The sequence below is a fragment of the Podarcis melisellensis genome (genome assembly GCF_964234715.1).
Source record: "Podarcis melisellensis genome assembly, chromosome: Z".
Taxonomy (NCBI): Eukaryota; Metazoa; Chordata; class Lepidosauria; order Squamata; family Lacertidae; genus Podarcis; species Podarcis melisellensis.
The window spans coordinates 14271717-14286315 of record NC_138547.1 but is presented as its reverse complement, the minus strand read 5'-3'; the positions used below and the strand labels follow the sequence as shown (position 1 = coordinate 14286315).

Below are 14599 nucleotides of genomic sequence, written 5' to 3'. Positions count from 1 at the left end.
TGCATCCTTCGGTTGAGACTTTTGGCTGGAGTCATTAGTTCAAGATTAAGGCTGCAATGAATGGAGTGAAAGAAGCCGGAGAACGACAAAGGCACACAGACATGAAGAGGAAGCAGACAAGTGATGGACAGGCAAAGCACCAATGAGTTTCAAGAGGCAGAGCTTTCCCCCCTCCACACTATACAGCAAAGGAAGGAAAATAGAGCCTGAAGAAACCAGGCTGTTTCTCCCAGAGATGCCCCCACGGATATCACCAAGACCATGCCGGAACAAGTGGCACACCTGAAGGCAGCAGGCTAGTTGAGGGGAGTTGCATGACAAGTTTGTGGGGCACACACATCTCTGGTCAGGGGCTCATGGGAAACAGCTGCCATTTGCCTAACAGTAGGACCGGTCATCACTATGTAATTCCAACTTACTTGCACCTTTTCAGAGTCATCCTGGGCTGCATCCGATGCTTGTCCTACTCAGAGTAGACCCAATGAGATCAACAAACAGGATGAACTTGGATCCATTAATTTCAGACAACACTCAATGCCAACCATCGAATAGTTCCCAGTTTCTCAACTTACCTTTAAACGTTTCAACGGGTGCCAATGGGATGGAGCCAGATTTGAGCCGGATCAGTTTGGAAACCTTGGGAGATTCTTGGGAAGATGAAAAGACACCACTTTTTTTTTGCCTCCCCCTATTTGACCCATACAGGTGACACCTTCTATGCTACAGAGAAGCAGGTTTAGCAGGACACAGACCAACTTACAACAATCACACCACCATACCACCACAATCCTGTCTCAGCACAGTAACAGGCAGATTTCAACCCCTGCCACACTGTGACTATTTTTGCCATCCTCTTCTCCTGAACTCTGACTTTTGAAAGTGCCATCACCTTACAGACCTCCTTCATGGGGCTCATCCATACATGCACAGTGGTCAGGCCCAAAGCCAGGCTGATTTCCCCACCTCCTTTTGTACAAGTGGAAAACAGCTTCCTTATGAACTACAGTGGAGCTTCTTTACAATCCTCACACCCTTAACACTTCCAAAGATCCTTCGTGGGAAGTCAAAACTGTTTAAAGTGGTACAATACTCCTTTAATTGTAGAGTGCAGATGGGGTCCTATAGGCTGAAGATCATAAAGACATAGAGCACCAGTAGATCAGAATAAGGTCTCTCTAATCCAGGCTTCCTCAAACTCGACTCCAGATGTTTTTGGCCTACAACTCCCACGATCCCTAGCTAGCAGGACCAGTGGTCAGGGATGATGGGAACTGTAGTCTCAAAACATCTGGAGGGCCGAGGTTGAGGAAGCCTGCTCTAATCCAACACTCTGCTTCCCCTGAGTGGCTAATCAAATGCTTCTGGGTAACCCACAAGCAGGGCATGGAGGCAACAGCCGTCGCATGCAGTCTGCTCCAGAATTTGGTGCTAAGAGGGGGGTGGGTATACTGCCATGGAACATAGAGGCTCCATTTAGCTACGCTGCCTAAAACCCTTGATAGCTCTGTCTCCTCCATGAATTTATCCTTTTAAAAAGGTGGCTTGATAGGCTGCATTAGACTTGCAGTCATTCCTTTGCAACCCTAACTCTCCTTTCATTACCCTCCTGTTGCTTCCATGGTCCTCACTGAACAGCAAGCATTAAATTATATCCTCTGTGGGTGGCCTAAATCAAAACAGGTGGCTTTTAAAAATCCTATTAAAGGTGTAAGTTAATGTAGCAATGCCAGGTTGTTTGGGTTCACAGCATAACTGTTTCATGAAAAGCTCCTGTGCTTATTTTACATAGACCTAAGAGTCAAGGTGGTTGTCAGGGACTGGTTGTTGTTGTTGTTTTGCAATTCATTTTCCTATGACTTCACTGGTTTTCGTCACACCCACCCATGTGTGGAATGCTCCAGTCATCTGATACAGCAAACTCTCAAACAAAGTGGAAAATCTGTGGACTTCTAAATGTTGCTGGACTCCTCCTCCCACCATCTCTGATTACTGACCATGCTGACTGCAGGGACTGATGGGAGCTGAATTGGAACATCTGGAGAGCCACAGCTTCTTGATATTCACTCTAGAGCCGTGGTTCACAAACTTTCCTCTCCCTCCCTTGGACCACTTTTGAAAATTGCTGAAGTTCTTGGCAGATCAAGGTTTGTCTGCCACTTGTAACAACGGTAAGGTGCTGTGCTAGATGCTGTAAGATTTTTAATTGTATTTTTTACAGGCACACAGCAACTGAATGAGACTAGTGGACCACTGCTGTAGAGTCTAGTCTAGGAAAAATTACACCGTAATAAAGTTGTTAAGTCTGAAAGGTGGCACAAGCATCTTTTGCTGTTCTTGCTGCAACCACCCAAGAGGGTGAAAACTGTCAACATGTTTACTTTAAACTCCTTTAAAAGTAGACCCCCCTCACTGATGGTGCTGTGTGAATGTTTGCCACACAAACTAAAATACATCTACCTACTCCTGCTGGAAAAGACTTTGTGCTGCTTTGAACCTTTCTAGACTCAGACTATGTAAGAATGAAAAGCATCATTAGCAACACCAGGATTGTTGTTATTGTTATTATTCAGGACTGCAGCCCATGGGGGGTTTTCTTTCCTTTGTGGCAGCTAGACTGGTGACTGGGAGCGGCTGCCGAGACCACATAACACCGGTCTTGAAAGACCTACATTGGCTCCCAGTACGTTTCTGAGCACAATTCAAAGTATTGCTGCTGACCTTTAAAGCCCTAAACGGCCTCGGTCCTGTATACCTGAAGGAGCGTCTCCACCCCCATTGTTGTGCCCAGATGCTGAGGTCCAGCACTGAGGGCCTTTTGGTAGTTCCCTCACAGTGAGAAGCCAAGTTACAAGGAACCAGGCAGAGGGCCTTCTCGGTAGTGGCACCCACCCTGTGGAATGTCCTCCCACCAGATGTCAAAGAAAAAAACACCAGACTTTTAGAAGACATCTGAAGGCAGCCCTGTTTAGGGAAGCTTTTAATGTTTGATGGGCTATTGTATTTTAATATTTTGTTGGAAGCCGCCTAGAGTGGCTGGGGAAACCCAGCCAGATGCCGGCGTATAAATAATATACAGTGGTACCCCGCAAGACGAACGCCTCGCGAGACGAAAAACTCGCAAAACGAAAGGTTTTTTCGTTTTCGAGTTGCCTCGCAAGACGAATTTCCCTATGGGCTTGCTTCGCAAAACGAAGCTTGCCCCGGGGACAGCGGGTCTTCTCTTTTGAAGCAAGCGGCTGCGGGGAGATCGCTTCTCTCCGCAGCCGCTTGCTTCAAAAGAGATCCCGGACCTCTTTTGAAGCAAGCGGCTGCGGGGAGATCGTGTCTCTCCGCAGCCGCTTGCTTCAAAAGAGATCCCGGACCTCTTTTGAAGCAAGCGGCTGCGGGGAGATCGCGTCTCTCCGCAGCCGCTTGCTTCAAAAGAGATCCCGGACCTCTTTTGAAGCAAGCGGCTGCGGGGAGATCGCGTCTCTCCGCAGCCGCTTGCTTCAAAAGAGATCCCGGACCTCTTTTGAAGCAAGCGGCTGCGGGGAGATCGCGTCTCTCCGCAGCCGCTTGCTTCAAAAGAGATCCCGGACACCTGCCCCAGCCGCTGGGCTTCGTAGCGCTGCTGCGAAGCCGGGCGGGGGGCGGGAACACCTGCCCCAGCCACCCCGCTTCGGAACGCTGCTCCGAAGCGGGGTGGGGGGGCGGGAACACCTGCCCCAGCCGCCGGGCTTCGTAGCGCTGCTGCGAAGCCGGGCGGGGGGGCGGGAACACCTGCCCCAGCCACCCCGCTTCGGAACGCTGCTCCGAAGCGGGGTGGGGGGGCGGGAACACCTGCCCCAGCCGCCGGGCTTCGTAGCGCTGCTGCGAAGCCGGGCGGGGGGCGGGAACACCTGCCCCAGCCACCCCGCTTCGGAACGCTGCTCCGAAGCAGGGGGGGGGGAACACCTGCCCCAGCCGCCGGGCTTCGTAGCGCTGCTGCGAAGCCGGGCGGGGGGCGGGAACACCTTCTGAAGGCGGGCGGGGGGCGAAAGTCTTTGTCCCCCCTGCCTGCCTTCCCAGGGGCTTTTAAATCGCCCCGGACAGCGGAGAAGTCCTCCGCTGTCCCAGGTTTTTTAAAATGCTGGGGGTGGGAAGAAAAGCCCTTGTCCCAGCCTTCAGAAGAGGTCCGGGGACAGACTGTCCCCGGACCTGGTCTGAAGGCGGTTTCCCTAGGAACGCATTAATTGATTTTCAATGCATTCCTATGGGAAACCGTGCATCGCAAGACGAAAAAACCGCAAGACGAAGAGACTTGCGGAACGAATTAATTTCGTCTTGCGAGGCACCACTGTATTATTATTATTAATTATTATTGTTATTGTTATTTCCACTCCAGCTATGATCCTATGATGGAAACCGCTATGCACATCAATGAGATTCTTCCCCCACCTTCTCCCAAGGCTTAGTGTAGCAGTGGGTGGCTGTGGGAAGAGATTTCCATCAGGACACAGCTGAGGAGGAAAGGATTAAACCTGAGTAAAGTTGTCACTCACAGGGTGTAGCAGTAAATTTAAAGTCTCCCTAAGAAATGGGAATTTCTGTTTAGTTTCTCTCTCAATTATTTCAAGGGAAGCACATGCTTAGGCCTATTTTTCAACGCATGGGAGGGAGCACGCTCATTAGCTCTAGATTTATAGGCCACAAAACAAAACAAAGCAAAACAAAACCTACTAGCGGACGAGCTAGACACTAAGGTGAATACTTTCAACCAAGCACACTAGCCAATTCTCAGCGCGCCATCAGAAAATTACCTGATTTCTTGCCGTGCTTTTTGGCAGCGCCATGACCCATTTTGCTCTTGGGAGGGGCTGCGTTTGGGATGAAAGACAAATACACAAACAATGGATAAATAGGGAGGGGTGGGGTGGATTCTCAGCTTCTGGTCCAACAGGGCTAGAAGGAAGATTAGTAGGAAGAGCCTGGCTGCTAGATCAGATCAAAGGCTTATCTAGACCAGCATCCTCTTTCTTAGAGCAGCCAATCAGATGCATGTGGGACGCTGACAAGCAGAGCAGGAGTGCAACACACTCTCTCCCAGTTGTGATCCTCAGCAACTGCTGTTCTGAGGCATATAGTCCCTGATAAATCGAACTGGTACATAGGCACTGGTAGTTTTGCCCTCCCTGAATTTCTCTCCCCCTCTTTTTAAGCCATTAAAACATGGTGGCTATTGCCATCTCTTGTGTTGGTGAATTCTGCCATTTGGCTATGCATAGAAGTGACTGGAACCACAATCAAAGCCTCTCTCAAAATGGTTCTGATTTAACAGCTAGAGCAAGAGCGAGGAACTTGTAGCCTTCCAGATGTTGTTGGACTAACTCCCATCCTCCCTAACTGTTGCCTATGCTGGCTGGGGCTGATGGAAGTTGGAGTCTGACAACATCTCAAGAGCCACAGGCTCCTGATTCCTGTCCAGATTCCAAACAGGAGAAGAACAAAGGGTCTTTCAAAGTTGAGAAGAGAAAATTTGTATGGCCTGTTGGTCAGAAATGGGAGAAATTACATTTGGGAAATTTCCCTGTTCTCTACACAACTCTGAAAGGCATGGGGATTTTCAGAGGCTGGGCCTATCAGACTTGTGTTGCAAGGAATCCCACCAGGCCACAATTCATGCTGTAAAAGTGGACCCAAGAGCAGCCATGAAATGGACAGCCAAGGGTTGGACTTACTACTTATTGTTCCTTAGAGAAGGTTCTTGACCAGCCTTGCCTAGCCTGGTGCCCTCCAGATGTTTTGAACAGCAACTTTCAACCAGCCTCAGCCAGCATAGCCAAAACACCTGAAAACTGAAAACAGCTGGAAGGCAACAGTTTGGGGAAAGTTGGTCAAGGATCGAGTTTACTATTCTTTATCATTAGCAGGTTTGTACCTGGGGCTGCTTAGGAATTCTAAGGAACCAAAAGCCACCAGTACAGTTTTGAAAAGTTCACTCTGCCATCTCGATTCAAAACGGTGCCCAAGGTTATCCAAGCATAGATGAAAACCATCCTGCAAAATTTGGTTATGTTATCTTAAGAGGTGTCTAAATGCACAGTGAAGAAACAAACTTCCAAAACAGATTTACACCTGCATTTTTCAGATGGGAGGGACTTTTGACGGTGGGCAACAGAAAAGTATGTCCTGTGCAGGGCAGTTGGGGGGGGGCACACAACCCTTATGGGTTACAGACCTATATAAAACAGCGAGGTCCCAGAGGCCCAGTGTGGACTGTAACTAGGATAACCATAGACAGCGGAGGCCAGGAATCATATTTGCACAGAAGAGGGAAAGATGCTTTTCAGCAGTGGAGGTGAAACACCCTGCTGTTGCCCGCAAGATGGGGGGGGGGAAATACTCTGTAAGTCTTCCGTGCCAAGCAGGGAGGGAAATCCTTTCTGAATGCCCTCCTCCTGCTCAGGGGCTGGCTTCTCCCTTAAGTGCAAAGCCCGGTCACACTGCCAGGCAGATGGGGGAGATCTCCCCCTCCTGTCTGGTGACAAAGCTGGGTATTGGAATGCCTCCCCTCTCACTAATTCAGCAGGAGGGGAGATGTTCTGTTGAGCTTTCTTGCTGGTCCCTCCCTGCCCCCTGAGGCTGGGGAGAAGGCAGCAAAGCTGGGCAGCGGAACAGGGGTGCCACGCTTTGAGGCTCTGCACAGATGGCTGTGCATTGGGGTGGGGGTGGGGGAGGACTGCACCATATGAAATCCACAAGGCCTGGCTGTCCTCCCTTTACCTCAAGTCGCCTTATCCAAACACACCTCCCCTAAACACTCTTTTCAATTACTGCGGCAATCACATTAAGAGTCCTCTAAAAAAAAAAAATTAAGCCCAGAGGGTGCCAGTATCTCTGCGGGGCTACGGTGATGGCAGAGCTGCTGGGCAGAGGAAACTGCCAAAGAGTTCTGCGTGCCCCACGGAGCGAGGTTTGTGCCAATGCAGAATTGCATCGCAATACTCAGGCTGCTGCAGCTGTTTGTGTTACAAAGCTGTTGAAGGCGAACATGCTCAGAGCAGAGGAGGCGGCCCTGGTGGGACGCAAATCATTTTCCCAAGGAGAGAGCGAGAGAGAGAGCGCATATAGATGTTTCACTCCAGGCTGCTGCTTTCATCAGTCTCGCCTCCCCCCCACCTTGCCCAACTACCAGCATTATTTACTACCCAGATCTCAAGCTCTTGGAAAAGTGATGCCTGTCCCAACTCTGTTCACTGGCAGCCGTCCAGCTTGCTAAGGATATTCAGGGTTGGCAAATTGCATGAGAAAGTCTGCTGACTTCAGGAAATTTGCTGCTCAAGGGTACCCCTTGTCCCCCCACATTCATATGACTTGCCATACACCAGCCCTCTCCAACCTGGGGTCCTCTAGATGTTTTGGAAGTACAACTCCCATCAGCACCAGCTCACATTGGGAGGGTGGCAAATATACTGGATTGCATCAACAGTCCATCTAGCCTACGTCACACCTTACATTTAAAGCACATTTAGCACACTTAAAGCACATGGGCTCACAGCCCAAGTTCATTTGCCCATAGTCTTTTGTCCAGAATTGGTGCAAACCACAGATTCATTCTCCTGCACAAGCTCCCACTACTCCATCATTTCCATGGTTCTTGCAGAGGAAAACTTCCCAATGAGTAGGGCATAAAAAGGGTTGGCTTCCTTGATAAGGGGGCAACTAGCAGAAGATTCCCAGGTTCTTTGGCAATAGGTAGAATAGGCTTTTCCACTGCCACAACTGCCTGCTGCTTGCCCTCTGCAACCCACTGCATCATTTTCCAGTAAGAGGGATCAAAGTGAGTGGGAGGCTGCTGTTATTTTTCTCACGTATACAAGTTGTACAAGTGACAATAAAGTATTTCAATTTTCCCTGCTTGAAGGGGCAAATAGGCAGAGATGTAGTGTCTTTGTATGGTTTAGCCACTAGGTGGCACTGCACTTAATGGTTAAATACAGGTTCCACTATCAAAATGCTTATTATACAACAGCAAAAAAACACTTATCCAAACACAAGGAATTGGTACCCAAACCTTCCTATACACACTGCAGATTCAGATATCCAAACAGTCAGACTTGCATGTAGTGCTGTAAACATTTAAGCAGCCTTAAAGAAGTTTTACTTTTTTGTGTTTGGTTGGTCCAAGGCAGCTGTTTTGCCAGAAACCATACTGGGAGGGACAGGGAGAGATCAGACAAGTAAGAGAGCATTTTGTCCTTCCTTGTTTGCCTTTTGCAAGGTTTCAGCAGATTTTCCTGAGGTATTTTGATGTTTAGGGGTTGGGAATGCATTAGAAATCTCCCCATAGGAATCAGTGGAAATCGTTATCTCATTATGTGAACGCTCACCTAATAAATGATTTCCTGAAAACACAATGTGTGCAGATAGTGAAACCTGCAAGTTTGTGAGTGGTGTCAATTATTCCCTGTATTTATTCTCCCTGAGCAGAAGTAAAGTTATTGTCTTAGCCTCCTCATCAGCATGTTCTCTAAGCCAGAGGTGAGGAATCTGTCATCCTTCAATTGTTGCTGGACTGCTGCTCCCATAATCCTTGACTGCTGGTGTTGTTGGCTGGTGTTGATGGGAGCTGGGACTCCATTATCTGGAGTGGCCACCGGTTCCTCAGTGACAGTAAGGAGCCCGGGCCTCTGGAGACACTTGCTAGGATGACATGTGGGCCTTAGCAGCTGCTCAATCACACTGACCCCTGATATGGGGTATTGGGTTTGAATCACCCCTCATTTAATCAGAGATAAGGCCCAGGTGGCGCTGTGGTCTAAACCACTGAGCCTCTTGGGCTTGTCGATTGGAAGGTCACGGTTCGAATCCCCATGACGGGGTGAGCTCCTGTTGCTCGGTCCCTTATCCTGCCAACCTAGCATTTCGAAAGCATGCTGGTGCAAGTAGATAAATAGGTACCTCTCCGGTGAGAAGGTAAACAGCGTTTCCATGCACTGCTCTGGTTCGCCAGAAGCGGCTCAGTCATGCTGGCCACATGACCTGGAAGCTGTATGCCGGCTCCCTCGGCCAGTAAAGCGAGATGAGCGCCGCAACCCCAGAGTTGGCCAAGACTGGACCTAACGGTCAGGGGTCTTTTTACTTTTACCTTTAAGGTCCATTCTGTATACATAGTATGCAGCAGTTCCATAAGATGCTCCAAGTCATTACAGCCACCTTTAAGAGGTGTCCCTTCACACTAGTCCTCCCTAGCCACTTTGATAAGCAACACAAAGAATACCTTTGTCTCTAATGCTACAAAGTGCTGTGCTGGCTCCGACCAAGTTCCATTTGTCTTAGTCTTCTGTTTCCAACAGAGGACAGTTGGGTGCCTCTGTCTGGTACTTCCAAGCACAGCATGACTCACCCATCACAGGCAGAGGTTTTATTTGGTTGTCCTAACAGCTGTTGTTGGCCACTCAACTTCCATCAATTTGTCGAATCCATTTTTTAAAGCTGATAGCCACCCATTGCAGCAAATGCTAATGAAGTAAAGAACTACCCTCCATACTCCAACTGACAGTCCTTAGAAATGTGGACAGAGTAAATCTGAATGATTAGAATGTCTGAACTGGAAGACATGGAAGATACTGTCCAAAGTGAATATGCACATGGACTGCAGTTGGTCACCTTTGCCATCTAGAAGTGTCACATCTTTGAGCTCATATTCTGTTTTACACTGCCACTAACAAATGGCAAGTTGGATGTTTCTCAGAGTGCAAATGGAGGATTGGCTGGCTGAGACATCACTCTGAGACTTGCTCATCGACATAGCCTGCTGATTGGCTTCCTGTGTCCAATATGAGGCACTCTTTTTTAACCACAGAAGCCCTTTGACAAGCTGGGCCCCAAAGAACACTTCTTTCTAAACATTCCTCCCTTCCCACCCACTGGTGAACACCTATTTGGATCCTGCATTTCCAGGAATTTAAGTCAATGAGAGCCCAGAGTAGGGCCTTATTGGTGATGGCACCAGTGTGGAGGAACTCCCTTGCCCACACAGGACCTCTTGGCGACCTAGGGATCCTGGAAGAGTGAGGGAAGAAGGGGCCAAGCCCCCAAAGTTTGCGGGAGGGTGGGGCCAAGCCCCCCCAGAAATGATCAGGTAAAGAAGACTGCTGTTGGGAAGGTTTAATTGATAGAAGAAGAGGAAGAAGCGCAGCCACCTTTCCTAGAACTGAGAAACTGACTGCATCATCTTCCTTGCCCTGTTTTGGAAACAGAGCTTTTCTGTGGAGGGATGAGCTGAGCTGACTGCTAATATGCAAAGGCTGAGAGAGTGAGTGAGTTGAGGTTGAGAGAGAAGAGGCTGAGCCCTGAACAGTGTGCACGCAGAGCTTCCTTCTACAGTTCTATGACATTCTTTGTCTCTTTTCAGCATGCTTATAGTTCCTTTTGAATTTTTTAACATAATAATATTGGATTACTTTGAGTCCCTCCCATGCACACCTTAGAAACATTTTTGAGAGCCTAATGTCCACACACACCCTGGGGAAGAAATTCAATTCAGTTCACATTTAAAGGCACTTTGCAAAATAATATCAGAATGGAAACATGGCCATCCTTTGAAATTCATGCTCTCCAAACTTCATGATGAAATTCTCCAACCAACCAATGTTTACAAAAATGCATCTTATATTATGGGGAAATGTGCATAAAAATTAATATAGCATTGAAAATGGCATACCGAAATGTATTATACTAGGGGAAATTACTTGCAAAAATGTACAAACGAGTCAAAATTGCATGCAAAAAATGTGTTTATTAGGAGAAATTTGCCCTAAGATGCTGATGAATTTTCATTATTTTTTAAAATCATGAGCATTTTTCTTTAATTTTTTTAAAAAGTGATTTGCTGTGCAAGAATGTGGAGAACCAAATTAAGACTGGAAAAACTGGAAACTGAGGGAACTGAAATAGACAAATCCATCTTATGTGCCTTTTACATCTGTATTGGGCTGAAGCATACGTTTCATGGGAACTCTAATTGTGAATTGCTTGCCCTGCATTTTTAATGTTTGGTGTTTTACTTTTTTGTTTCTGCTGCTCTTTTTTATGCAAGGCCAGGCATAGGCAAACTCCGGCCCTCCAGATGTTTGGGACTACAATTCCCATCATCCCTGACCACTGGTCCTGTTAGCTAGGGATGATGGGAATTGTAGTCCCAAACATCTGGAGGGCTGGAGTCTGCATATGCCTCTGCAAGGCATTTCATCCTGATCCTCTGGAACAAAAGCTATGACTGTATGATATTCCTTAGTAGGTTGCTTTCAGCGCCATGTTGTTGAAAAACATCATTGCCATCAAGAGCAAGGATAAACAATGTATACCTTCTTTTATGGGACGCAGGTGGCGCTGTGGGTTAAACCACAGAACCTAGGGCTTGCCGATCAGAAGGTTGGTGGTTCAAATCCCCATGACAGGGTGAGCTCCCGTTGCTCGGTCCCTGCTCCTGCAAACCTAGCAGTTCAAAAGCACAAAGTGCAAGTAGATAAATAGGTACCGCTCTGGCGGGAAGGTAAACGGCGCTTCCGTGCGCTGCTCTGGTTCGCCAGAAGCAGCTTAGTCATGCTGGCCACGTGACCCGGAAGCTGTACGCTGGCTCCCTTGGCCAGTATAGTGAGATGAGCGCTGCAACCCCAGAGTCGGTCATGACTGGATCTAATGGTCAGGAGTCCCTTTACCTTTACCTTTACCTTATACCTTCTCTTAGCATAGATCCTTACGTAGCACTAGAGGGTGATATCAGCACACTTTGTGAGATCTGCTAGGTATGCAGCAGTACAAAAAGTATTTAAGGTGGGAACCCTAAACGAGGGAGGGGGCAGGTAGTCCAACATAAACTACCAAGGAATGAATATGCTCAGTTGATATGGAATGATAGTTGACTGTTGGAGAATGTTTGGGTGGGTGGACTTAAGATGAAGGGCTGTATACAAATTAAATAAACAACAACTGGGATGGGGGTGGAATGGAGTATCCTGGAAAAGGAGCGCTCAACACTGCAAGGTTCTGTTGCAGGTCCCGCTTGTAATCACCACCATCACTGCCACTGCAGAGACATGCAGCGCTCCAAAACGGACCCTTTCTAGATTCAGTAGCTTAGCCGTTTACTTGTCACTCTATCAAACACCCTGCTTTGCATCTGGCAGTTCTTGGGGAAAGCTTTTGAGCTCGGCCTTCCCTTGTGGCACCAATTTTTCTCCCCCTCCCTTTTCTTCTTAGGACGGACCTGTCAATCAGTCAAGAAGATCTAGGGCAAGACTCACTGCGAGGCATAGTTTCAATTCTGCTTGGGGAAAATATATAGATACATATACAGACTCCCAAATCCAAGTGAGTTGGTTTCCCATGGGAACAAGGAGGTATGGCAGTTTTTCATTTCCCCCCATCTTAAGTTCAGTGTTCCACATTTGCACATCAGTTTGCCATTTATTTCTATTTATTCTTTCTTTCTTAAGTTTCTCATTAAAATTCATCAGAATTTTTGTGTGAATTTATCCTAATACAGACACTATTGTATACAATTTTTTGCCTGACAAATATATGGTTGCAAAGCATATTTCCCCCTAGTTTGATGTATTTTTGAATGTTATTTTTACACATTTTATTGCACATTTTACCCCGGTATGCACATTACTTGGCTGGAGAATTGCACTACAAAATGCAGAGAACTGCGGGTTTTGTTCTGCGTATTGTTTCAAAAACTGAATTTGATAAAATTGTCTTGAAATAGGAACTGAATCAAATTTCTCCCTCCTCATGGGTACCAAAGTCTTAGTTCAGTACCAAGTTGTTACTCACCCACTGAATACAAATGGTTTTGAAATCCATAAAATTGCACTTTGGAAGGATGGGGGAAGCCAACCCTTTTAGCCTCCCCCTTTCACAGCTGCTTAAGATACTATGAAGGGGCAATTAAACTCCGCTAAGCGATCTTGTGAACACTTTGCCCCCTATGCATGTGCAGGGACTCTGGACTGAATGAGATTCAAAGCTTCAGCTCTTTTGGCGTGCAAAGCAGCTGGCAGGACGGCTCGAGGGAACACCACTTTGCAACCCAAAAAGAGCCCAGCAGAGCTGCACACCTGCTCCACCCCAGCGCCTGTCAGCTAAAAGGATCACTGTGTTTTCCTTTAGCTCTGCCAGCCTCCTCTCTGGAGAAGTGTAGCTTGACAGCTGATCTGGGCTCCTGCCAAAATATTAGGGGTGAAGGTTTTCCCCTCCATCGCATTTCCTTGTTAACTGTTGCAAGCCGTGCAGAGAGAGCCTGATCTTTTGGGTAGTCTTGGGCTGGTTTTCTTTTAAGGAGAAGCTGGCAGCATTTTGTCTTCCAGTTGCTAGTTGCTAAAATAATAATAATAATAATAATAATAATAATAATGAAGATGGCCATATTCACATACCCCAGAAACTTGCTTGTTATTCAGTTCAGTATGAAAGAATTGGCAGAGCTGTGTGTGTGTGCTAGCTGGGGTTTTTTTTTTTGTCCCAGGTGAAGCATCCAGAGGGGCACCATTGAGGCTGCCCGCCTGTATGTGTTTTTATGCAAACATGTATGGGGTGTGTGTGTAAGAAACTGGATCTTTGACCTGGGTGAAATAAAACCTAGTTTTGCCCCTGGGATGGCTGAGAAAGAATGAGGGGTGGGCTAGGAAGAATCAAGGCAGGCCATATGGATGGAGGCAAAGGGGAAGCAAGCATAGCTGTTTGCACACAACTGTGCAAGAGTTGTTGTTTTAAAGGGGCTCAGTCCAGTGGGGACTAGGCTTTCTGGAGAGATGGAATGGGAACAGACAAATCTGTTAGTTTTGATTTCTCTGAGATTATAATTCTTCCAATCTTATATTCAGTTCCCTGCATTCCCACATCAGTTTGCAGGTTGTTGCTTTTTTTTTTTTAAGTCCTCTTCAAAATACACCAGCATTTTAGTGCTAATTTTTAGTGCAGTTTTGCCTAATATGTATGTTTTGCAACACAACTTCCTCCAACACAATGCATTTTGTATATTATATTTCCACTGCATCTAATTGCACACTTTACTGTGGTAAATGCATTTTTGTACACATTACTCGGCTGGAGCACTGTGCCGCACAATTTCTATGGCTGTTTCAGTCTGTGACTTGTTTCAGGACATGCAAATTAGGCACATTCGCCATTGACTGAGCCAAATTTCCCCCCTATCCATGGGTGGCAGAGAACATATGGGGAATATTGGGCAACGGAGCTGATAGCTCTGGTTTCTGGGAACAATCATGTACTCATGGTATTGTAAAGTTGGAAGGGACAACAAGGGTCATCTAGTCCAACCACCTGCAATGCAGGAATCTGATGTGGGGCTTGACCATGACCCTGAGATTAAGAGTCTCATGCTCTATCAACTGAGCCATCTCATGCAGGCCCAACCTCTCTGGAGTTCATCTCTTCTTAGTTTTCTTTTTTATTGTTGTAGGTCAGTGATAGGCATCTATCCTACATGCAGAAGGTCCCAGGTTCAACAGTGGTACCTCTGGTTACAAACTTAATTTGTTCTGGAGGTCCGTTCTTAACCTGAAACTATTCTTAACCTGAGGTACCACTTTAGCTAATGGGGCCTCCCGCT

General features: G+C 47.1%; 1 protein-coding gene across 9 annotated transcripts in view; it reads right to left on the bottom strand.

Annotated features, from left to right (window-relative positions):
* Positions 1-14599, bottom strand: part of NTNG2 (netrin G2) — a 125052-nt gene that overhangs the window by 14683 nt on the left and 95770 nt on the right. For 5 of the 9 annotated variants that reach the window (XM_081897169.1, XM_081897172.1, XM_081897171.1 and 2 more), the window contains 2 exons: positions 4779-4835; positions 573-647 (listed from right to left, as the gene is read on the bottom strand). The exons of 3 other annotated variants lie outside the window; for them this stretch is intronic. In XM_081897169.1, coding sequence (XP_081753295.1) covers positions 573-647; positions 4779-4835 — 132 coding nt within the window. The remainder of the gene's footprint in view (positions 1-572; positions 648-4778; positions 4836-14599) is intronic. One more of the 9 variants, XM_081897173.1, reaches the window with a different exon arrangement.